The sequence below is a fragment of the Rhinopithecus roxellana genome, chromosome 6 (assembly GCF_007565055.1).
Source record: "Rhinopithecus roxellana isolate Shanxi Qingling chromosome 6, ASM756505v1, whole genome shotgun sequence".
In the NCBI taxonomy this organism is placed as follows: domain Eukaryota; kingdom Metazoa; phylum Chordata; class Mammalia; order Primates; family Cercopithecidae; genus Rhinopithecus; species Rhinopithecus roxellana.
In genome coordinates this window covers 90,283,884-90,308,771 of record NC_044554.1, presented here as the reverse complement: position 1 = coordinate 90,308,771, position 24,888 = coordinate 90,283,884, and the positions used below count along the sequence as shown (strand labels likewise).

Genomic DNA, 24,888 nt, shown 5'->3' with positions numbered 1-24,888 from the left:
ATTTTAACTCATGTTATATTACATGTTTTTTCCCTCTGATCTCTCAACTGTGTGAGGTTGTGAGGAATTAGAAATAATTCATCTCCTAAACATATATCTAATTTGTACATGGGAATACGATTTAAGTCCTCTAATGCTCTATTTTTTTTTTTTTTTTTTTTTTTGCACAGCACTGTCTCTCTTATCTTAAACCTAATTCAGAGAGTTACTAGCTAACTGTTCACGTCTTCCCTTTATCTTCTGTTGTCTTTATTCCACACCCCTGAAGATTCTGAACCACCCACTCCTTTCTGCCTTGGGCAATGAATAGTCTTTCTCTTAGTGTCCTCTACATGTCCTCTTCACAGTTCTTTGGGGATCAGTTCTGATGATCTTGGTCTCTAGTATTCATGTCCCTCATCTCACATCATGGGACAGATTTGCCTTGCAATTTCTTTTCCAAATTCTGTATTCTTATCAGAAACATCTGTCATCAAAATACTGCATTTGCCTCATTTCCTCAGATACTCAGTGTACGGGGACCCTTGTAGCCCTACTCTCTGGGAAGGGACATTCAGGCCTTGACGTTGGAATGCCAGCTTGCTGGAAAGTTATAATCTGGTGTCTGTTTGGGTTTTGTTCTGTTTTGTTTTTTGTTTTTTTACACTAAACACATGACCTAGACATTGGTTTTGCTTCATTTTCTCTCAACATTTATGATAATAAAGCTTTGTTTTCATAGAGCACTTATCTCCTGAAAAATTCACACTGCTGTGAACACGATCTAGCCTTGCAGTGTGCCTTGGAGGTAAGTAGGTGGCAAGTATTTTTATCTGCTTTTATTAAAGCAGAGGCAGAGCTCACTGCACAAGGATCCCCTGGAAGCGGGAGCAATTTGGACTTAGCCCGTCTGCGCTGCTCCTCCTCCGTTCATTTGGGCACCATAAACCCACCCCTGACAGAACAACACACAGAAGTGTCTCCTTTGCAGGCAGATGTATATGCATGCATTTCAATGGCTTCCAGGAGACAGTGATTATGGAATGTGGAGTCTGAATGTAAATGGAATTTGAGATGAGCCTGACTAGTAAATTATTCTGAAAGAAAAACATATTCAGAAATATGATTTTATCGCTTCTTGGCGTTTTGGCTATGATGAAGTGTAGAAGTATGATTTAGATTGCACCCATCCTTAGGTGCAATTCAAATGCCAGTTTCTCTAAAAAATAAAGCCAACTCTTCCCCTGGACTCTCCAGACACTTGACCCATCCTTATTTTGTGGTGTATAACTCACTGTACTTTATCTTGTTGCTCTCCTGGTCAGAGTCTATGCCTGATTCCATCTCTGTGAATAAGCACTCAGAAATGTTTTCTGAAGTGGAGTGAAAGGAACTAACCTCTGTTCTTTGTGACTGGCACAGAGCCCAACAGTTTCTTCTAGTGGGAGGTCATGAGCGTCTTGAGGCAACCAGAAGATTGTCGTGGTTGGATTGTCCTCTCTCACTTTGCTTCATGCTCACTGCTTGACCACTGATTATTTTGGAGAATCTCTCTCTCCTTGGCCGAGGCTTTGGGTATTATAACCAAGACAGCATGATCTAACCAGCCGTTTTATCAGCAGCAGCTCTGAGAGCCCAGTGTTGGGTGCCACCCCTGCAGAGGGACATTGTGAAGTATCTTTATGTCCTTCGAGCATCGCTCCTTCCCATCAACTGACAGGGTGGAGCAATAGCATCCAATTACTGACCTTCCAGGAATAATGTGAGCTTTGGATGTATTAGGCCTCTGAAGTGTATCTGTGCTGCCCTGATAAAAGGTGCTTTAAGTAGGGTTGCTTGTTAAAAAATAAGTAATGCCAATACTCAGGCTGCCCCCTGTGTTTTCCTTTCCCTTGCTCCCTTAGATGTTTTTCAAAGGTGCCAATAAAGCCTGCAAAACATGGGTAATGAAAAGGAAGAGAGAGCAAATTCTTTTTGTCATAAGCGTGAACTGTGAGTCATCTCTTCTGAGTCACCGTGAACATATAAAGGAAGCCAATCAGTAGGGGTGCACTCTAATAGGATGTTTCTCCAATGACTCACACAGGCCTGGAATGAGGAGCAGCCTGAATCAAGACAAACAAGTATATTTTTAAATCTGGAAGGGCGCGCTTCCTGGTGCAATATGATGATTAGTCCTACACACTTACATGCTTATTTTACCCCAGGCACTGAAATGTGTGGGCATGGTCTCCACGGAGCCTTCTCCTGTGGTCATGTTTTGTTTTGCCAGTGGGGAAGGATGTTTAATGATTAACTGTCACTATCAAGAATATAATATTTCAGTGCAATATTTCAAATGTGAGGAGAAGAAGAGTTTTTGAGTGTTGTGACTTCAAGAACTTGGCTGCATTGGATAAGGCCTACTTCGCATGTAAGCATGCATTCCACAAACATTTTTTGAGGCCCTAAGTACTGAATATACAAAGAGAGAGAAGGCATACTCCTAAGCCTCAAGGGTCTTAGAATTTCCACAGGGAGACATAAAAGCAAACAGAGCATTGAAAAATTGGCAGAGGGTGAGATGGAGACACTTAGAAGGTTCAACCTATAGAGAATGGGCGTAAAAGGATCCCTCGGAAGTGGGAACAACTGCTCTGGATTCTGAAAGACCTGCAGGAGTCACCACTGAGGAGTGGACTGAGATGAGGAAGGTGATTAAGGCAGAGCGTGTATTAAGTCTAGAAGTCTTCCAAACAGTTTATTTTATGTTTTGGGTTATTCTCTTATTTTCTCAAAATTTTGCAGTTGTTTTCTTCTTTTCCCCTGGCAAATGCATTCTGGAAACATTTTTTCAAGCTGTCCCAGAAACCATCTCATTCAGGGCTAGTCAGTTGTGAAGAGGCGTTACTTTGTCTGAAGGATTTTAAGCAGAGGCTATAAATGTGGCTATAGTTAGGTTTTTACGAGCTCCTCATGGAAGACAGTGAGGGAAATGGTTCTGTCCCGAGGCTGGGAGACCATTGTAGCCTTCTGTCTTAATCCAGAAGAGCAGTGATGAGCACCTGAACCAAGGTCAGTGGAGTGGGAAAGGAAAGGAGTAAATGTAATATACTTGTGAGATGGTGATTGAGAGAGGAGTCAAGGCTAACCTGGCCAACTGAGCGGAAATAGCTGAGATGGAGAACCTAGTAAGTTTGGATAAGCCATAAAGATTAGGAGTTAATGTTTTGTTAATTTTGACTTTGAGGTGGCTAAGAGATGGCTAAGATGGGAGTGTCCATTAAGGCGTTGTCCGGAGCTCAGGAAACTATCTTGGTTCAAAGTAGAGATTTGACATCTATGAACGTAGAAGCTTCAGGACCAGCTTAGTCCTCCTTCGGCAAGAGTGAAGAGTGAGAAGAAAAGAATGGTGAGAAAAGAACTTTGGGCGTAAGGAAAACAAACAAAAACAAAAAACCAATCTGTGAAGGAGACAAGAAAGAGCAATGACATTGGGAAGAAGAACAATTATCTAAATATCTCTTCTCCAGTATTAGTGAGCTGATGCTTTTTTCCCCTGTGAGGTCCTAATGACTATCAAATAATTTTGAAGCCATTCATAAAGAACCCGCGTGAATATATACACATACTCGATAGATGTCTTTCTTACTAAGAACCATGTTGTCATATTGGGTATCTTATTGTACCTTGTATTAACCATATAAGATGTCCTGGGTCACTTCTATGTGTTGGAGAATAGAATAGTAAAAATGCTCTCTGGTTTTAGAGAATTGGCAAGTGTTTATAAAATGTAAGTTTCAGAATGCATTTGTCAGGGGAGAGAAAAAAACAGTTTCAAATATTAGTAACAAAATCGAATGACTAAGAAATAAAATAAAATATCTGCAAGGAATGGGAACAAAAATGCCTGAGAGTATCAACTCTTATTTCATATAGAAGGAAGTTCTGAACAATTTCATCAGTATTTTTCTTCCTTTAAAAGCATCTTATGTGTAGTCTCATCCTTAGGTTTTCATTAAGTTGTGTTCTTATCTAAAATGGTCTCTACTTAGTGAAGATTCTTAAAAAGAAAGAGAGAGAAAGATGGCGGCCAAGAAGTTGGAGAGGAAAGTAGCCCTCACTGAATTTCATTTAGGGCAAATTCTCCTGGAGGCAATGTCTGTGATTGGATTACAGCCACCTGAAAAGACTTGCAGGGATCTTATAGAACCTTCGGGGGTTGATTATCATTATAAGTCAGTAAGATTGAAAAAAAAAGTAGCAGACATCCAGTATTACAAACAACTTAGGAGGAAACTAAGGTTTTAAAAAAGATCTTCACCCATTAATTTAAGACTCTAATTCTTCACAAACACAGATTTCTAAGGCAGAATCTATACGTGCCTCCATCCCAGTGGCCCAGGAATAAAAAAAATAATGTTTTATTCATAGGAATACCAATTAGCTTACAATGATGTGGAGAATGAAAAAGTAGACTCCTTATACCAATAACAAGAGTTTAAACCTAATTTTATTAGGGCATTTTTATGGTGCAAATAATTTTTATTAACTGCAAAACCAGATTCCCTTCCAGGATGTCTGTACATTCAAGACAGTGCAATACATTCTGAGAGCACACCCTAGTGAGTATGCTGTGTTATACTCAAATTTATTTCCCAAAATACCACCAAAACACTAACATCTGTTGTGTTTGGTTGTTTTGGTTTGGTTTTGAGGCGCTTTCTGTGAAATAGAGAAATCCAGCTTACGTAATCTTTGTGGTTGTTTTTTTTTTTTTTTTTTTTAAGAAATCAGTGTGCATGGAATTGTTTGTAATGAGTCAAACTGATATAATTTGACTACTTACTGATGAGAGATTCTAAAATCTAGACACCTGGGGGAATCTTTGATATGTATGTGATCAGTCAGGATCAAAGAGGCCTGTGGTCTTTTTATGTGAACTGTGGGCGAATTCACGTCTCCTACTGCATAATGGCAGCAATTATGTATTTATTTAGCTTCTGGGCCAAGGAGACCTCTGAGTGCACTGGTTATACACAGATCTGCTTAAGATCACAACCTGTGAAAGCCGCTTGCCTCGTGCACGTACATCTGGCTCTGCCTCTCTCTGGCTGTGTGACTCGAGCAAGTCACTTAGCCTCTCTGTGCCTCATTTTTCTCACCTATGAAATGGAAATAAGACCCAACCTGTCTTATGGGGGGTCATAGGAGAACTAAATAACTTGATAATTGTAAAATACTGAGAACAGTGGCTGTTATATATTAAGCACTATATAAATGCATGGCAAGAAATAAATTGGTCTGATTAGCTTGAATTTCTTAATCTTTCAGGATATTGGCCTTGTATTAAAGGAGATGCATTTGGTATCTTGTGTACTGAAATCAGAATTTATAGCCTGGGCAACACAGCAAGACTTTTTCTCTACAAAAAATAAAGAACTGGCTAGGTGTAGTGGCATGTGCTTACAGTCCTAGGTACTTGGGAGGCTGAGGTGGGAGGGTTGCTTGAGCCCAGGAGTTCAAGGATGCAGTGAGCTGTGATCATGCCACTGCTCTCCATCCTAGCAAGACCACAAGACTTTCTCTCAAGAAAAGAATTTTTTTTTTTTTAAAAAGAAAGAGCAAGATTTATAAAACCAATAAACAAATAAGTAGTCCTTGAAATGAAAAGTCTGTGAATTGTCTACTTTTCCTCCCAGTAATATTAAAACAATAACATTTCTGTGGGAATACATGTTTGCCATGGATAAACTGGAAAATTCTGTGCTGTTTTATCAACTGTAAGGATTGCATGTCCAAAAATTAGATAGTTGACAAGATCAGGTCTCCATAAAAATGGAAGATCAGAGAAAAAAAGAAGTGGAATCAACTATTTTTAAAAATCACGGCAAGTAAGCTTTCTAGAAAGTAGTAACTTTCTGCTTTTTCCATGAAAGGAAATTCTTCTCCAGTGAGCAGCAAAGTACCAGGAATTCTGTACTAAAACTGTTGTTAAACCCTGGCTCTCCCTCTTGTTAGTTCTGTGAGTCTGGGCAAGCTCCTTCACTCCTCTACCTCTGTTTTCACATCTGTACAATGGGGATGATAATAGCTGCACTAACTTTGTGATATTGTTATGAAGATTAAATGAGAAAATACTTGTTTTAAAAAAAAAAAAATAGTTCCCGGTGTATGGTCATTGCAATATTCTAAGATAAACAACTCACCTTTCTAGGCGGCTCTCCTAATTTGCTGAAGCAGATCCCCCAAGTGTCATGTTATTCAGATTATGTCCTTTTCAAGTTTTCCAGCCAGCCGTTACTGGTATGATATTTAATGCTTTATCCTTTAGCATTCCCTTTTTTTGTAAATCTCAGTTGGGTGGCTGTGTGAAACTTGACCTTTTCCTGAACAGTTATCACAGTGCTTGAGGATATGCTTCTTGGGGTCTGGGGTTGCGTTTATGTGCTAAGAGCGCCTCTCTGTGTTCCACTCATGACCTTTCCCACACGAGCTTGAGTAGCAAAGAGCTATGGTCCTTGCCACACTCACTTGTTTAAGACACTGAACCAAACAGTATACAGGCAAAAATATTAAAAGTTTTAACTCTATTTTTGTTTATTAGTATGCATCTCTATCCTTTCAAATCTCACATTGACCAAAGCATGATTGTCAATGGATCATTCCCTTAATATCCCCTGCATCTCCCTTAATGCCTTTGTCCAGGATTAATACATAGTTGACAATGTTATGCAGTCCTTGAGGTGACATGTTCATCCTGACAGAGGCTGAGATGAGCACTAAGCCCATTACTCCTGCTCAAAGTAGGTTCCTGTAAATGGGGCAGGTGGTGCATGGTAAAGAGAATCCCCTTCCTGGGGACTAGGTGTTGGCAATTGTACAGAGGAGGGCTATATCTCTGTACTTTAAAAACATAATCAGATTTGCTTTTGTTTTCTGTTGAATTTGTGCAATGAGTTTGCTTCTTTGTGATGTTATTCATTGTTCTCTTTTAAGAGAACATCTACACTCAGTTTCAGAAAGTTGGAGGAGAGAGGGAGGAAGAATGGGTCATTTTGAAGGATGGACTATTTTAAGGCAGTGGGTGGAGCTTGTGGGGAGCCTTCCAGAGCGCTGTGTGTCTGTGCTGGCCCCACTGCAGGAGGGCTGTGATGTACGTTAGGGAATACTCCACGATCTGTGCATGAAGTGGAACATAATGAAAGCCACGTAGAAGAAAAGCATGTAGCTGGAGGCATGAGGAGGCAGGAAACCAAGGAAGGGAGTACAGTCACGTGTTTCTGGAAGGCTGACCATATGAGAGCCATGAAGGGTGCAGACATGATGAAGTCAGCCTCCCCACTTTCCCTAGGCTTCTAATCAGGAGTGGGAATCCAAATGGAAGGAGGAAACGAAAGACCTATGGAAGCATCAAGAAGTGGGACAGAGCTTTAGAAGTGAAGTACCATTAGCAGAGGTCTGGGCTTTGGAGGTTGACTCAGTGGGCTCCAAGTAGAGGGAAAACCATGAGCTAAGCATGTGGAAATGCAATCAGGGGTGGTTTGTTTGACAGAAGTATAAATTATGGTTGAATTTAGGGTGCATTCATAGATCAGAGAAAAGCAAGAAGTAGTGGAGTTGGCTCAAGTTTAGATGAGTGTTGAATTCCTTGTAAAGCATTTGCATTTTTTCCCTAACACTACAGGTGATCACTACAAGGTAATGACTTTTGAAGGGGAGTCAGTTACTGAGCACCACAGACAAGAAAGAACCTGTGCAATGAGCAATCCTTGGCATTTATCCTTAAATTCACATTTATCCAATACAGAATTGCTTATTTTTAGCCCATTTGCCAGCTCCTTAGACCTGGCTAATGCTCTGAGCCCCAGGTGAAGGTATAATCTAAAGTCACACCATGGCTCTGCAAGACAGACACAGTTCTTAATGGGTCTTCAGTGAGGGACATCCCAGCTGCTCATTAATCTGCCTGTATCCCAACATAATCCTCAGGTGCCCATCTCACATGGTTGGACAGGCAATTACTTATATCCACAGTAAATTTGCCGTATGACAGTCTCTTAATGTGCCCACTTCTCTGAATAATTTTCCTCATAAAGAAAGTTTTAACAAGGGTATACAGAAATCACTTGAATATATTTTCCTTTGCCCTGCCTTGAACTGTTTACCACACAACTAGAATTTTCCTCTCCATCTTCTGCTCTCCCTTCTTGTATTAGGGTTCTCCAGAGAAACAGAACCAATAGAAAAAATAGATAGCTCATATTTTATATGTATATATATATATTTGGAGAGACAGCGAAAGAGAGAATTCCTTATAAATCTCATGTATATATAGAATATATATGATATATATGTATGTAAGTGTATATATATATATGAGATTTATTATGAGGAATAATCTCATATAATTATGGAGGCTGAGAAATCCTACAATCTGCCATCTGAAAGCTGCAGACCCAGAAGAGCTGGTGGTGTAATTCAGTCCAAGTCCAACGGCTTGAGAACCAGGGGAACTGATCATATAACCCCCAGTCCACAGACAGGGAAAAATGAGATGAGATGTCCCAGCTCGAGCAGAGAGGCAAGAAAAAGGGCTAAGTTCCTCTTTCCTCCACCTTTTTGTTCTATTCAGACCCTCAAGGGATTGGGTGTTACCCACCCACCTTGGGGAGAGCTATCTACTTCATTGAGTCCACTTATTCAGATGTTAATCTCTACTGGAAATACCCTCACACACATACTCAGAAATAATGTTTAATCTGGGCACCCTTTGGCCCAGTCAGATTGATGCATAGAGTTAGCCACATCTCCCTATGCTCCATCAACACCACTCCCAGAAGGTAAGTAAAATGTATTTAGCAAGATAAGTGTGTTTCATACTCAGTTTTGTATTGGTAATTCACACCACAAACTTGATACTCCTCTCCAAAAATTTTTTTCGTTGTTTTTTACTGTTATTTTTTCTCTTTGGGCCAAGAAAGTGCATTTCTTAGACCTAAAAGCAGCTCCAGAAATGATTATTTTGCCAACAGATGAAGGGTAAATGATCCAGGTTTTGTTTCTGTGCACGTCTTGATTGTTTTCAACTGGAGGACAAAGGAAAAGAGCAAACACAGAGCCTATCAGCAAGACCATTTTTCAATTATAAGCAAATTCCCAGGGGCTACTTAGTATGCACTTACCAGAAATCTTAATTTGCTGGAATTTCTGCATATTTCGCCTTTCAGTTCAACATCTCAGAAGATGACCTTGGGAATGCTGCTCTATAACTTTCTAGGAGATTAGGGTACCTTTCTAATGCGAAGCTAAGTAAATAAGATTTCACCACAAGTTAAACCTTAAAGCAAGGACTTTTTTGAAAAAAAAAATCATATTTTTATTGTGCGTAACATTTTATGACTAATATTTATGAAGTGCTTACCAAATGTCAGGTGCTGAACTAAGCATTTTATGGGAATCTTTCTACTATATCTTCAGTCAGTTCTACAAGATATGAGTTTTTGTTATTCTCATCATAGTAAAAGAGACTGAGGGACATGAACAGACTTGGTTGGGATCACACAGTTAAGTGGCAGAGGGAGAATTCTAGCAGCAGTCCTACCTCCAGAATGACACTCCTAACCATTTTGTGCTTAAGGTATTTACCTGGTTCATCACTCATCCTTAATATGCTGAAATATCAGTTCACTGGATTCCAGAATAACAAGAATCCTCAAATCACCTGAATTTTAATTTCATTAAACAGAGACCAAAATAAGAGTAAAAAAAAGAGATGGAAAGTTGTCACTTTTTCACACTCCTATTTAAACCCCTTTAATCGCTTCCCATTGCAGGTGGAATAAGTTCATCTCCCTAATGCGGTCTACAAAGCGTTGTGCGAACCGACGTCTGCCGGTTTCTTCAGCCTTGGCTTTTACCCATCTCTCCTTGCTCATGAGCTCAAGGTCACACAGATAATAAGTGGCAGAGCCAGGATCCAAACTCAGACAGACTGGCTCCAGGGCCATGCTCGTAACCACCTTGCTAGTTAGATGGATGGATGGACCAGGATATACACAACACTCATTCTGAAAAGCCCACTGAAATCATATTTTTGAAATGTTACAGTTTTATCCTGCCTGCTGGATAGACAGGATATCTGCTCCTAGAGAGCTCATATTCCACCTTTTTAAGTTAACTTTTCATAAAAAGTGTAACTTACATAGAGGTGTTCAAATCCAAAGAGCACACACAGCTCAATGAATTTTCAAACCACCAACTGCCCATGTAACTACTATCTAGATTAAGAAAAGGTATTAAACAACACTCAGAGGCCCTCTTGGGCCATCCTCTCAGTCTCAGTTTCTTCTCACTTCCGAAAGAACAATACCCTGTTTCCATTATCATCAATGAATTTCGCCTGTTTTGACCTTTAAATAAATAGAATCATATCCTATGGTCTCTTTAGTGTGGGGCTCTTCTTGCTCCACATTATGTTTCTTTCAGTTCATTCATGTTATTGTGAAAGTTAATTTGAATGCGTTCATATTGTGTGTAGCATTTTTTAAAATAATTTCTTTGTGGTAAGTACGCTGCTGTATGAATAAATCATAATTTATTTATCCAATCTGCTGGATGGACATTTAGATTGTTTCAGGTTTTTGGCTCTAACAAATAGTGCGGCTGTGAACATTCATATACATTTCTCTTGGAATGCATATGTATGCATTTCTGTCGGGTTTATATCTTTGGCTAGACTTGCTGTATTATAAAGTAAGAATATTTTAGCTTTAGTAAATACTGCTAAACTGTTTTACAAAGTGGTTGAACAATTTTACACGCCCATCAACAGTGGATTCCATTTGTTCCACATTCTTATCAACACTTACTGTTTTCCATCTTTTATTTTAGCCCTTATGGTGGACGTATGAAAGTAGTTCATTGTTGTTTAAAGCTGCATATTTTTTTCTGTGACTTAAAAAGCTTAGCCCCTTTTCATGTGTTCGTTGGCCACATAGACATCCTATTTTGTGAAGTGCCCATTTACATTTTGCCCATTCTTCTACTGGGTTGTCTGTCTTTTTCTTAGTGACTTATAGCTTATAGGAGTAGTTATGTGTCATAGATACCAGTTCTTTATTAGATAATGTTAAAGTTTTTTCTCTATTCTAAATTTGCCATTTTTATTGTATATTTTGACAAGTTCTTGAGTTTAATATAATAGAATCAAACTGTTTTCTTATGATTAATGATATTTCTGTTTTGTTTAAGAAACTTTTGCCCACCTGAAAATCATGAATATATTCCTATGTTATATGAAAACAACTTTATTGTTTTTCCTTTTGCATTGAGATCTATAATTCATGCAGAATTGATCTTTGCAGATGGTATGAGGTAGGGAGTCATAATTCATTTCTTCCAGATGCATATACAACTGGCCCAGTTCAACAAATTGAAATTCCTTTCCACTGCAGTGTCATTTCTGTCATAAATCCAGTGACTGTATATATGGGTCTCTGGACTCCCTATTCTGTTCCATTGTTGTTTTTCCATCCATACACCAATATCACACTGTCTTCATTGCTGTCATTTTACAAGTCTTTATATATGGTCCTAAAAGTTTTCCAAATTTGGCATTTTAGCTAGGTACGGTAATAATTACTTTGTTATTAAAACTACTAACAATTGACATGTATCGAGTGCTAATTTTATCTCAGTTAATATATGAATCACTCTACATTTAATCTTAACAGCAACCTGATAAGATAGATGCCATTGGTTTTTCCTTTTTTTATTTTTTGATGGGGAGATAGAGGCCTGGAGGAATTTTAAGGTGATCAAGGTCACATTGCTATTAAGTAGTGACGTCAACATTTGCATGCAAGCCAACCTGGCTGCAGAAGCTCTGCTCTTGTATTAACACACCCTGTGTGCCTGGGATGTGGCCTCTGATTACTTTTGCTGAATTGGCTGTCTTTTGGTGCTATGAGTCTGATTTTCAGCCTTAACACTAGTCGGTATTTTTTTCCTCTCTCCATGTCCTCAAAAAAAGGCCCAAGGGAAGGTGAACAATGAAGCATTGGATAAATTTCATACTATTTTTTAGTATAAATTTTATACTATTTTTAGGATGGCTGAGGATACAAAAGACTATCCAGAGTTCTATTAAACCAGACTTCAGGAGCTGAGAAGAGCCGTGAAAGTTTAAAGCCTCTGATCCCCTGTCCTGAAATAGCAGGGGTGGTAGCTTCTATCTAGGCTGAACTCATAGGCAGTGAAGGAACTTCAAGTTCTTGACCCCACTCTCCTCTTTTCACCTCTCCCACCTACAAAAGGTTCTGAACTTTTAGCATCTCCCCACGCAGTACCACCTTCCAAAATCAAACCGTTAAGGAATACCAGGTTTAAAAATAGAAAACTCAAAGTTTTCTAAGTAGGGTAAGATTATTTTTATACAAGTGTATAAATATACATCTGCATCAGAGAATTCATAAATATATTATCCAGACTGACCATAGAACCACAAATAGTTCTACTGTAAGTTTCTGTGCTGTGGATCACCAGGCAGATTTTAATGACTGCTCTAGCAGTTTTTCTATGTTAAATGCCTTTGTGTGTGTATGATGTATTCCCTTTTTCCTGTAATTCATAATTTTACAACAAAATGTCCATTGTGTTAGACCAGTGCGTGTGTCTTTTTCAAAGTGCACCATTTTCTTTTTTTTGAGACGGAGTCTTGCTCGGTCGCCCGGTCTGGAGGTCTGGAGTGCAGTAGCCGGATCTCAGCTCACTGCAAGCTCCGCCTCCCAGGTTTACGCCATTCTCCTGCCTCAGCCTCCGGAGTAGCTGGGACTACAGGCGCCCGCCACCTCGCCCGGCTAGTTTATTTTTTTGTATTTTTAGTAGAGACGGGGTTTCCCCGTGTTAGCCAGGATGGTCTTGATCTCCTGACCTCGTGATCCGCCCGTCTTGGCCTCCCAAAGTGCTGGGATTACAGGCTTGAGCCACCGCGCCCGGCCGCACCATTTTCAAAGTCTGTTGCAATAGCTCATGAAGTCATGGTAAAAAATATTCATACTTGCCCAGTGCTTCCCAAATCTCTGTTATTTGTGAATGGGTTCAGAGTCTCTCTTAGCCTCACCAAGGTCATAGAAAGGATAAACAGAGCTTTTCAGCATCTGAAAATGTGTCTTTAGAAAATTTCTGTGAGAACAAAAATGGTATGCATTTTCCTGTGATCTTGTCATTCTATCATTAGTCAAGTAATTTCCTTATGAAATGGTCTGCATTAGGTATGATTAACAAGTTGAGAAAGTATAAAAACAATTGACAATTTTCTTATGAAAGAAAGAATATATCCTTGCTCATCAAACATTTGCTAAACCTATCAAATATCACTCTAATGTCTTTACACTCTAAATTAAATGTGTAGTCATCCTGTCAATAAAGGAAATAGTAGTTTAGGAACTAAAGTTCAGTGCAGGCAGACTCTCTAAATTCTACAATTTTGGATGGGCTTTGGGGAGTTGAAGATACATTATCTGGTGTATACGTGTATGGAGACTGCTGTAATTTTGGACTTGGCAAGAGCCTTACAAATCAATTAGCGCAACTCATTTACAGGTAGGAAATCTGGAGCCCAGGGAGCTGCAGTGACCTTTGCAAGGTTATGGTCAGCTCTAGAACCATTCCCTGCACTCATTTTTCATTGCTTGTTTGCTACACTGCAGTAATCCTTGTTCTCTGAGAGCCAGTGACTACCTGCCTCACCACACATTACCCAGTGCAAAATAGGAATACATCTACTTTGACAGGCAAAGTGGTACATAAATGTACAGCATTCTTATTTTTATTTTTAAAAACATGTATGTTCAGGTTATAGCTGCTTTCAAAGCTGGCTTGCTTATAAGTGAATGAGATCTCAGCAAATTAATAGAATCTGTTGTACCCTCAGTCCTGAAAATATCTTAATATTCCAGACTTAAAAACCATTGTGTTGGATTTTTTAAATAAAGTAAAATCTCGTGTTAAAAATAGTGTCATTAAAACAATTTTGTTTTTAAACATCTTACTATTTTTGTCTCATTGAAAGTGTCTCTCTAAATTTCATTTATAAAATATTGTCTGCTAATTTTTTTTCTCAGTAAGTGCTGTTTTCCTTTAAAAACAGTAATAAACCTCACCCTTCCTGTTTTTGTTTGTTTATTTAAACCTAAGAACTCTATTCTTAGACTGGGGCTGCCTCTGCAAGGTGACAAGCTCACGTGTAGAAATGTGTAGCCTGGGAGAGGCTCCACTTGATAAATGGTGAACAATGGCCACCCCGTTGGCCCACACTTGCACTGAGCTTGCTGTCTTAGTCACTGTTCCCATTTGATCCTCACAGCGAACTGATGAAGCTTGTATCCACATACACAAAAACCTTTTCACTGTTTCTTTTGTTACCAGTCGAGGACCAAGTTGTTCTTACTTTGTTATTTGCCTGTATCTCCCTGCAAAGGAGGAGTCTTCAAAAATCTTAGAATGATGGCAGGCCAACCCCTTCATATGGAGGTCAGAAACACCAGTGCTGGAGATAGAATGCTGGATTTGATTTCTGGCACTGTCGCTGCTGGTTACTCATCTTCACAGCTCCTCAGTTTTCTCATCTGTGAAACAGGGATGATAATAACAGTACCTTTATCATTATTACACATTCAGAGAGTTCAGACAAAAGTCCTTAAAAGATTACCCCGCACATAGTTACCTCTTCATGTGAAATTGCAGCTTTGGAGTCTGAATACTTCAGTAGGTTTTTGACATAATCATCAAGAATGATTGGTTGACTCTACCGCCTCCTTACCTACGGGACCCTAAAGGCCGTTCACCAGATTCCTCTTTCCTTCCTCATCTCCTAGAATTGTTGGAGTCTTTAAGAAGCTATATAATGTGCTGGGGATGATGATTAAAAATAGTAACTAATAGCCACGATTTACTAAGCCTATGCCATGTACTTGATTAATAACTTAATTAATTAATTAATAATTAATTAATTAATTAATAACTTAATTAATTACTTGATTAATTAATTACTTGATTAGTAACTAGCTGTGCATGGTGGCTCATGCCTGTAATCTTAGCACTTTGCAAGGTCAAGGCAGGCAGATCACCTGAGGTCAGGAGTTGGAGACCAGCCTGGCCAACATGGCAACACCCTGTCTCTACTAAAAACACAAAAATTAGCCGGGCATGGGGTCCTGCACCTGTAGCCCCAGCTATTCGGGAGGAGACGGGAGAATCACTTGAACCCTGGAGGAAGAGATTGCAGTGAGCCACGATTGCACCTTTGCACCCCAGCCTGGGTGACAGAGCAAGATTTCATCTCAAAAAGAAAAAAAAAAAATAGTAACTAATAACCACCATTTACTAAACCTATGCCAGGTGCTTGATTAAAAATAGTAACTAGGCCAGGCACAGTGGTTCACGCCTGTAATCCCAGCACTTTGGGAGGCCAAGGTGGGCAGATCACCTGAGGTCAGGAGTTCAAGACCCGCCTGACCAATGTGGAGAAACCCCATCTCTACTAAAAATACAAAATTAGCCAGGTGTGGTGGGACACGCCTGTAATCCCAGCTACTCAGGAGGCTGAGGCGGGATAAGCGCTTGAACCTGGGAGGCAGATGTCGCAGTGAGTTGAGATCACACCATTGCACTCCAGCCTGGGCAACAGGAGCAAAAGTCTGTCTCAAAAAAAAAAAAAAAATAGTAACTAATAGCCACCGTTTACTAATCCTATGCCATGTGCTAGGCACTTTACTACACACTTTATGTACATAATCTAACTTGGTGCTTACAAACTTTCTGTGGTTATATATTTCACCGATGAGGAAACAGGTTCAGGGAGCATTTATTTGTCTAAGGTTTTATGGCACGCTAAGGGGCATCACATTTAATTATTTGAATGCAAGTTTGTCTCGCTCTCACCGCTGTAATATCCTGCCTCCTCATTCCTGTGTTTTCTCTGACCTCCAGTGATCTTGAGCACATGTTTTCTTGTGGTATTGTCAATGTACTTGCTTGCTTTTTTTTTAATATTAGTAATTTCACATGGCTTAAGCGAATTACATACCAACAAATTGTGTACAAAAAATTATGTACAAAAGAATTCCAATTCCAGTTTGCTGTGGTGATTCCACAGTGTCATCAGGAGCTCCTACTAACTGTCTAGGGTATAGCCCTCATTTTTATGCTGGCAAAATGGCTGCAGGAGCTCCAGTCATCACTCCTGTGTTCCAGACATGAAGAAGTTGAAGTGGGGAGGCAGAGACAAAAGGCCACAAGTCAACCAAGTCTTTCCCCTTTTAAAGGTCTTTCCTGGGAACTGTGCCCAACAGTTTTAACTTACCTGTTATTTGGGATTGGGTCATATGATGACTCTTAATCACAAGGGAGGCTGCAAATTGTACTTTTTTAGCTGGGCACATTGTTGTCATGAACAAAACTCAGGTTCTATTAACATGAAACCCAACTTGTGAGTTTCTTGAAATAAATCAAATGCATTCATCCAGTGTGACTTTTCCTCAGTGACTGAGCACCTGAGGAAACCTTTATATGTTATGGAAGTTGAGAAAGATAAAATACCTTGAGGAAGAAAAAAGAGTTGGTTCAGCAGAAGCTAGGAACCAGGTAGATGATTTCTTGGCTGCTCAACACAGTTGTCGAGAGTGCAGCTTTGCCCAGACCCACGAAAGGAGGAGTAAGGTCCAGAAGGGGAGTGGAACCCTGGTGATTCCAACCTAACCCCACGTAAGCCACGAGTAGTAGGAGGAAAGCAGAGGAATCTCACACAGTAAATATACATAAGCATTCATAGATGAAGCTTCACCTCTTGTAAGATTTTACTTCATAAATATTTTCTGTGGATAGAAAAACACTTGTTTCAGATTTGTGTTGGCAGAAGTGCATTGGAGGCAGGGTTAACTGAGAAACAGAATGAGGAAAGTGAGTGAAGCAGAACAATGATGGACTTTGGAGCCAACTCGACCTTGAATCCTAGCACTACTGCTTGCAAACTATGTGACCTTGGACAAGTCTCCAAGCCTTTCTAAATCTCCTATTTATAATCTTAAAAAGAAGTTAGTAATATCTTCCTTTTGTGCCTGACATAATAAGTGACATGAAGTCCGTCATCCAGTGCCCGGTGCGTGGCTGCTGGCCTTGGTACTGCTATCTCATGGCCGAGTGTTCTCAGTCAGCAGGTGCTGGCGACGCACTTGCTGTGATCCACATTGGACTGCAGGTCATGATCTGGGTTTATGTTGAAGGAGGAGTACGAGAGACCTAAGAGAGTGCGTGGAGGAATTCATTTTCAAAGCAGCAACCACAAAGAAATGCAGTGAGCTCTTGATGTCAACTAAGGTAGGAAGTCTGCTGCTGGATCAGCTGACTGTAGGTTTCAGATGCTCATTTGGGGCCGACTAAAAAAAGCTCATGATGGAAGGTGTTATTTATCCAAGTTTTACCTTTCTCACATATAAAATGAGGATGTCCATAAGGCCTACCTTCGAGGGTTGTTGCAAGAATAGTGCTTGTAGAACCTTTGGCATGTCATATGTACCCAACGAATTGTTTAGTTAATTACTAATGATGTCACTTCCCTCCCTCTTTACCCAAGTAAGAGCAGGGCTTGCAAGTCTCAGTTTTGTCTGGCTATCTTAGCTCCACTGATCACATAAAAACTTTTACTAGGGCATAAAGTAGACATATAATCACACTAGATCCAAAAATGATACTGTGATAATATGGATTAATAACAAGTTCTTAGATGGCAACAGTGTTTTAAGGTACAGCTGAAGATTTGTAAATTTCATTAGCTTTGGTGCTTATGAAAGTGAGACCGACCGCTCATTGTCCAGGGTAGAAAACTGCACAGGCTGCCAGTGTTGATCTTCTGAGTTTCTTAAATAGCTTTGTGTCACAGGTCAGAACTTCACATTTGCCATCTCTCTGCTAGACTATAACACAGGCTGGGGTGGGATGACTTATATGTTCTTGCTTCTAACTGCTGAAATGTGAACAGGTTGGACTAGGAATTAGTGGGAAAAGAAATCACAGAAAAGCTCACGTTTCTGGGAACAGTAGGCAGGTGCAATATTTATTGTCATCACCACCACTTCCCTCCATATTGGTGTTAACTTTTATCCTGTCCAAAGCACTTTCCCATCAGTTGACTTATTTGATCTGCTTTGAAGCCTAGGGAGAAGGCAGAGGCGATTTCATTTCCTCTTTTTTTTTTTTTTGAGGTGGAGTTTCGCTTTTGTCACCCAGGCTGGAATGCAGTGGTGTGATCTCGGTTCATTGCAACCTCCACCTCCTGGATTCAAGCGATTCTGCTGTCTCAGCCTCCAGAGTAGCTGGGACTACAGGCGCATGCCACCATGCCCAGCTAATTTTTGTATTTTTAGTAGAGACAGGATTTCAGCATGTTGGCCATGCTGGTCTCTCAAACTCCTGACCTCAGATAATCCACCCCCCTAGACCTCCCAAAGTGCTGGAATTACAGGTGTGAGCCACTGTGCCCAGCCCTCCATTTTTTAATTAAGAAAATTGAGGCTTAGAAAGGTGAAGTGACTTGCTCCTGATTGGCCTGGGCTGCTCTTGAACCCAAATCTTCTGTCCGCCAACCCCTGGACTCTTCCTGCAGGACTATGCATTGCTCCTGGCCCATGCCCTTACTTTATTCGGAAGAAAACAGCATTACCATATCTTCAAATCAGGTTGTGCCCTTTAGAAGTGGTGAGCTGTGCAAATATACACCACATTGCTGTTGTTTTAAACTGTTGAGAGGTCTGAAATTCACTGTGTTCATGAAGGTCGAAGAGAGAAGAGGTTGGTGTGTAATAGCTTGGTGACCAGGTACCCTTGAGTGTGTTTCCGTGAGGCTTGATCAGGGTTTGTTCACTGGGGGCCTGCTCTATAGGATTCTAAGCAGATCCGCTGCTCATCTGCATGGCAGGCACCAGGGCTCTCCCCGAGAACAGAAGGTCTCTGCTGTAAGTCTGCTCCCACTCCTCCCTCCATCCTGTCCTGGACTTCCAGGGCCTGAAACCCCACCATTCTGAGCCTTGAGGATGAATCGACCTTAAAAGATATTCCAACAGCAAATGAAACACCTTATGTTCTCACTCATAAGTGGGAGTTAAACAATGAGAACACATGAACACAGGGAGGGGAACAGCACACACTGGGGCTAGCTGGGGGTTGGGGGGCTAAGGGAGAGAGAGCATTAGGACAAATAGTGCATGCAGGGCTTAAAACCTACATGATGGGTTGATGTGCTGCTGTGTGAAAGCCTGAAAGTCATCCAGTCCTCATGCAAACCACCATGTTGCATGTATACCTATGTAACAAACCTGCACGTTCTCTACTTATATTCCAGAACTTAAAGTAAAATTTAAAAAAAAAAAAAGGATTCCAAATAAAATAGAAAGACTTTCACTGTATGTAACAGCATATATATTTATTTTTTTAAAACCTTAGGGTATTGGTTTTGGGGGTCACAAACCCTAATTCCATGGGCTCCACAATATCCTCATCCATAAGACATGAGTGGTAAGAGGAACTGTAAAGATCAAATGAGGTGTAATGTACAGAAGGGCTATAAAAATGTAAGCTTGACTGATGGGATGATGGGAGGGGCTGGGGCGCTGGTCTGAGGAGGAGGAGGAGGAGAAGAGTAGGGACCAGACCTAAAGTTCAGTGTTCAGAGCACTAGGTCTGACCCAAGGAAGCTCTCCAGTGGGGGCTTGAAGGCAATTTTGGCTGACTTTCCGGTTTTGCCCAGGACTGGACCAGTTGCCGCCTTCAAAGCCATTCGGGTTGCTTTGACCTCCAGCCATCTGTGCCTGGAAATGTCAAACAAATGGTTAATGGCATCAGATGGTTAATGATCTCAAATGTCCCCTGCTTACTGCCATAAGAGAGAAAAGAGCCCCCTGGAGAAATAAGCGTGGATGCTATTTTCAAAGTTGCAATTAATCGTGTATTCAGGAAAACCCATCTTCTGCCAGTTATTCTGATAAGAAAGAGGAAATTGAGGGTGATGGAGGAGCTGTGCCTGAGAGGGCAGTTTGAATAATCTGTATAAGGTCAAGAAAGCAGATATAGGGCTCATAATCAACACAGCAGTTTTGGAGCAAAGCCAAGGGACCATGTCCTGGCATGGGTTAGGGACTGACTGTTGTCAGTCAAAATATGTGCCTAAGGCTAGGTCTGGCCATCTGACCTTAAGCTTCCAAGTTGTATGGGAACCATCCTTTGGTTGCTTTTTCAGAAATGCTTTTTCACCATTATTGCCTGAACCAAAGATATCTCCGCTTGTCTCCCTTTGGGGCACCTACCTGTGGTTATGTCCTCGCGTTTCACTGTTTTAAAACTTCTTCCCTTATTTTCCATGTTTCCTCCAGCTAGTGAGACCTGCAACGACTTCCACCCGATGTTCTTCACCCACGACAGATCCTTTGAGGAGTTTTTCTGCATCTGTATCCAGCTCCTGAACAAGACATGGAAGGAAATGAGGGCAACTTCTGAAGACTTCAACAAGGTAATGTGGATCTCGGGTAGAGGCAGGGGATTCCCGTGACACCAAAGGGACCTGCTGCATGGTCCCTTGTCTGTGTGCAGAAGGCATTTGGCAAGGTGGGGAAATGAGGAAGATTGCAATGACAGTTGCTTCAAGAGTAGAGAAAGACAAACATCCCTGTGTAGACATGAATCTCTGTGCTGGGGATGACCTCATCCCTCTGGGGGTAAGCTTGGAGCAGCTTTGTTCCTTTTGTCTAAGCCGGAGTCACCAGCAGAGAATTGTTCTTGAGATACATTATCAAGGTGAACGTTTCCTTTCAGAGCATTAGTTTGGGATGCCTTGTCAATATTGCAAGATCTGCCGGGGAAGGGGCCTTCCCTCCACCTGTCCAGGAGACTGGTACACAGCAAATGAGATCAGGAAGACTGCTGCACCTAGTGCAGTGATTTCTTTGGGGATTATGGATGTGTTGTGATCATCTGCCCCGTGCTGTATCAAAAGAATTTTTATTAAAATGAAAGATCTCTTTCAAAGAACTGAGTCATTAAGGTTATATGCAACATTTCTTGGTTTACAGTAAGCATTTGATCCTTTGAACTGAGATGTCCCTTGGTTTTCTATATCATAATGTCTCACTAGAGTGTGACTTTCACATTTCCATTTGTGTGTGAATAACGAGCAGAGGGAAGGGCATTGACCAACTTAAAGAGAGCAGAAGCACTATCCATGGTTTCATACAGAAGCAAAATCTTTGTCCTTAGATAAAGGCCTGATTAGCAATAATAACTAATGGCATATTGCAGCCTTTAGTACTTTCAATTTGCTGCTATAGATGACTCTGAATGTGGTCGGGTTCGTCACCCATGCCCACTCACCCAGCACTAAGGGCTGTGACTAAGAGTCGAAGGGTCTAGGCCTCAGTCATACTGTGGGGCTTTCATGGGCATGTGCTTGTTGCATAACGTAATATCTGAATTTCACCTGCACTTAATATACTTGTTAGTTATTGCCTCCCTGTCACCTCCTCCCTGGATATACATCTCATCCTTGTTTCCCACTATATTTCTGGTTTGTGGCATCTTGAACCAACACCAATTGAAAAGAAAGAAAATCAGGAAAAGGACCCCAAGCTTCAGTCAGGTCCTAATCTGACTTTCTTCCTCAGCACAGTGTTCTCACCTGCCATATCATCTCTGTCATCCCAATGATCTGTCCTTTGCATCTTGGTCATCCATTGAATTCATTGAAATAGACCCCAGTAATGCCCTTCTGTGGAGAGCATTGGTCTAGAAGCTGCAATCCAGAGCCGTTGTGTGTCTGAGCAGCTATGCCGGAGGACAGGCACATTTCAAGAAGGAAAGTGGAGAAAAGAAGCCCATTAATTTCTTTATGATTATAACTGCGGCCTCTTAAATGTACTTCACTTGATTATGAGAGACTTTGCAATTCAGGTGCAAATCATCCCTGGGAAAGAGGGAAGGAGAGCAGGGAGGCCTTTGTTCAATCAAACCAAAAAAAGAGAGTTAAATCAGTAGTCTTTGAAATTGGCTAAGGGACTAAGGCCACTCTGCCCTGGATCATTTCAGCTCTTTCATGTGCTGCTGTGTGAAAGCCATCCAGTCCTCAGCTTTGCGAGCTGGGGACACCTGTTCCTCCAGGAGATGGAGACCTCACCAGCTGTTACAGATTTGGGCATCAGATGTCTGCTTTCTGAGAGATCTCATTTATCCTGCTTTTCCTGAATTATAAATTCTGCATTTTTGCAGAATAATATCTGAAAATAATAATGTTTCAGATATTATTGTTGTTGATCTAGGCACAGATAAGCTGTGCAGAAAATATGAAAGTTCTGCAGAGGACTGACTCTGGGGATGAGCATTCAGACACTTAAATCCTATAGAAGTTATGGTTTATAACATGAAGCACCAAGAGTTCCTTGTTAGCAAAGGAAGCCAGAGGCCCCAGGCTGGAGGAGGTGGGCACAGCTGGTAGAGGGAGGTGACCATAGCTCTAGGGTCCCTGTGGCTTATGGCCATGTGGTCAGATTGGTGGCAGACATCTTGCCTGTTCAGGGCCCTGGCAGGAGACAGCAAACCCCCCAGAGTGTCACTCTGAAACTTTTATCATAATTAGCCTATATAGCTGTGAAATCTCTTCAGTAAGACCTAAGAGCCAGGTTTTGGGTGCAGTTTCTTACTGTAGCTCTAATGCCATCTTTTTGTGTTGTTTACAGATCATAGATTAATGCTGGGGGTCACACCTCTACTGCCAAGTAGGGGTGACAGTTTATGGCTGAGGACAAACAGCTCCAGGCCCGAGAGCCAGAGGGTCCTGCCTCACATCCAGATAGCCATCAGGCAAGAGCAGATATCAGAGGAAAATCAGGGATGGGAAGGACAAGGAATTTTAATTTGCTACATTAAATACTTTTGTTATGTTTGCTTTTTTTTTTTTTTCCTTTTTCTCAGTACTATGCATGCCGTACTTATGTAACCAGAAAAATGTATCAGGTATTTACATTTCTATCGTGTGTATATCACTTTTCTGTTGCTGATATAGCAAATTACCACAAATTTAGTAGCTTAGACAATGCAAATTTATCTTACAGTTCATAGTTCAGAAGTCAACAATGGATTTCACTGGGCTAAAATCAAGGCAGCAGCAGAGCTGTTTCTTTCCAGAGGCTCTAGGAGATAATTTGTTTCCTTGCTTTTTTCACTTTCTGGTGGTCACCTGCATTCCTTGGCTTATGTCCTTGTTGTCCATCTTCAAAGCCAGCAAGGATAGCTTGAGTCCTTCTCACATGCCATCCCATCACCCTGATCCCTCTTCTGCCTTGGTCTTCCAAACCTTTAAGGACCTTGTGATTACATTGGGTGACCTGGATAATCCGGCATCATCTTCGCATCTTAAAGTTGACTGATAGTAACCTTAATTCTATCTGCAACCCCAATCCCCTGTGCTGCAGAAGGTAACGTATTTGCAGGTTCTGAGGATCGGAACACAGGCACCAATGGGAAGCTGTTATTCTGCCTATTCCAGTGTGTATTTGATTTGCAGCTATATTAGATTTTTAGATGTGTAGATCAGTTTCAATTAATGAAACATGGACAGACGAGCCTTTCATTTGTTTTTCTTTTTGCTAGTAGACATAATACCTGTCACAGAGTTCTGCTAGTGGCAACTCAGATACAGATATAATTATGTCCCTTTTCTTTTATGGCCCTGTTCTGCCTCCACTAGCCTTTTTAAAAAGGAAGCCCCTGTGTGACAGCCTCTAGTTCATTTTGAAGACTGCCTTTCTGATTTTTTCCTGCTGCCCATCTATCAGCCACTGTTCTGCTTTACCTGATAATAAATTGGAGAAGAGAGAAGAGCTGAAAGTTAAATCAGTTCACTTTTCTTCTTTTATTAACTTGGTAGCAGAGGAGATTGAATTTAGGAATAAATGTGGGTTGTGAATTACTGGTGGATTTAATGTTTTTTTCTTATTCCCTGACTGTCCACATTCAAATTCAGAAATATCTTTAAAAAGCCCAACATGAAACATAATTTCTTTTCAACTTTCTTGGACACCATCTCAGGCTCTTGCCACTGGAAACAGAGCGTGGAAGGTGGATTTATTTGTCAACCCTGAGACCCAGGGCTCTGTGAGCAGGACTTAGCTATCTGCCTTCTTTAGCTCCTCACTGGAGAAGCAGTGCCCTCAATTTAAAATTTTGATTTGCCCAACAAACTACGCTGGATTCTATCAGAGGCAGGAATAGCTTCTGCAGGCCGCCTTGCTTGGGACACCAGTTTATAGATATCTAGTGCTTGGTAGTTAATGCCACTGCTGGAAGAGGGTGTTTGGAAAAGCAGCTGTCGTCTGCTCTTCCGGGCTTGGGAAGCAGCAGATGGAATGTTTTTTATTTATATAAGAGAAGTAGAATTGGAGAGTGATTAAAATATTTATGCTTTGAAAAGTACTTTCTTTCAGTTTCTCAATATAGCACTCTGCAGAATAATCCATTGATTCAGGCCATTGAGTTTGTGTTCTATGTTTTTGTCTTTTATTACCAATATTTTAGAGCATGCATTATTCATTTTTATGGGCATTAGAGAAGAGCTAAACTGCAGCTGGATACCTCAGCACACAAGTAGCCCCATAATCATTTCATTAAAATCCTCATTTTTGAGCGGGGTTAAGAAAGGGGACACAAGTAACTTGGATATTTTAGGTATGGGAATCTCATTTAAAGCATGTGTGGCTAACTACTCCACTGTAAAAAAAAAAAAAAATCTAATGAGAGTATACACTTTAAAATATATGGCTGTGTGTAGCACTGTTTCTCACCTTTAACTGTACGTTGAAATCACCTGCGGGCTTTTGAAAACCCTGTTAT

General features: G+C 40.8%; 1 protein-coding gene across 3 annotated transcripts in view; it reads left to right on the top strand.

The window, feature by feature from the left end:
• Window positions 1–24,888, top strand: part of ELMO1 (engulfment and cell motility 1) — a 578,893-nt gene that overhangs the window by 398,866 nt on the left and 155,139 nt on the right. For all 3 annotated transcript variants that reach the window (XM_030931898.1, XM_010356685.2, XM_030931899.1), the window contains exon 16: window positions 20,385–20,521. In XM_030931898.1, coding sequence (XP_030787758.1) covers window positions 20,385–20,521 — 137 coding nt within the window. The remainder of the gene's footprint in view (window positions 1–20,384; window positions 20,522–24,888) is intronic.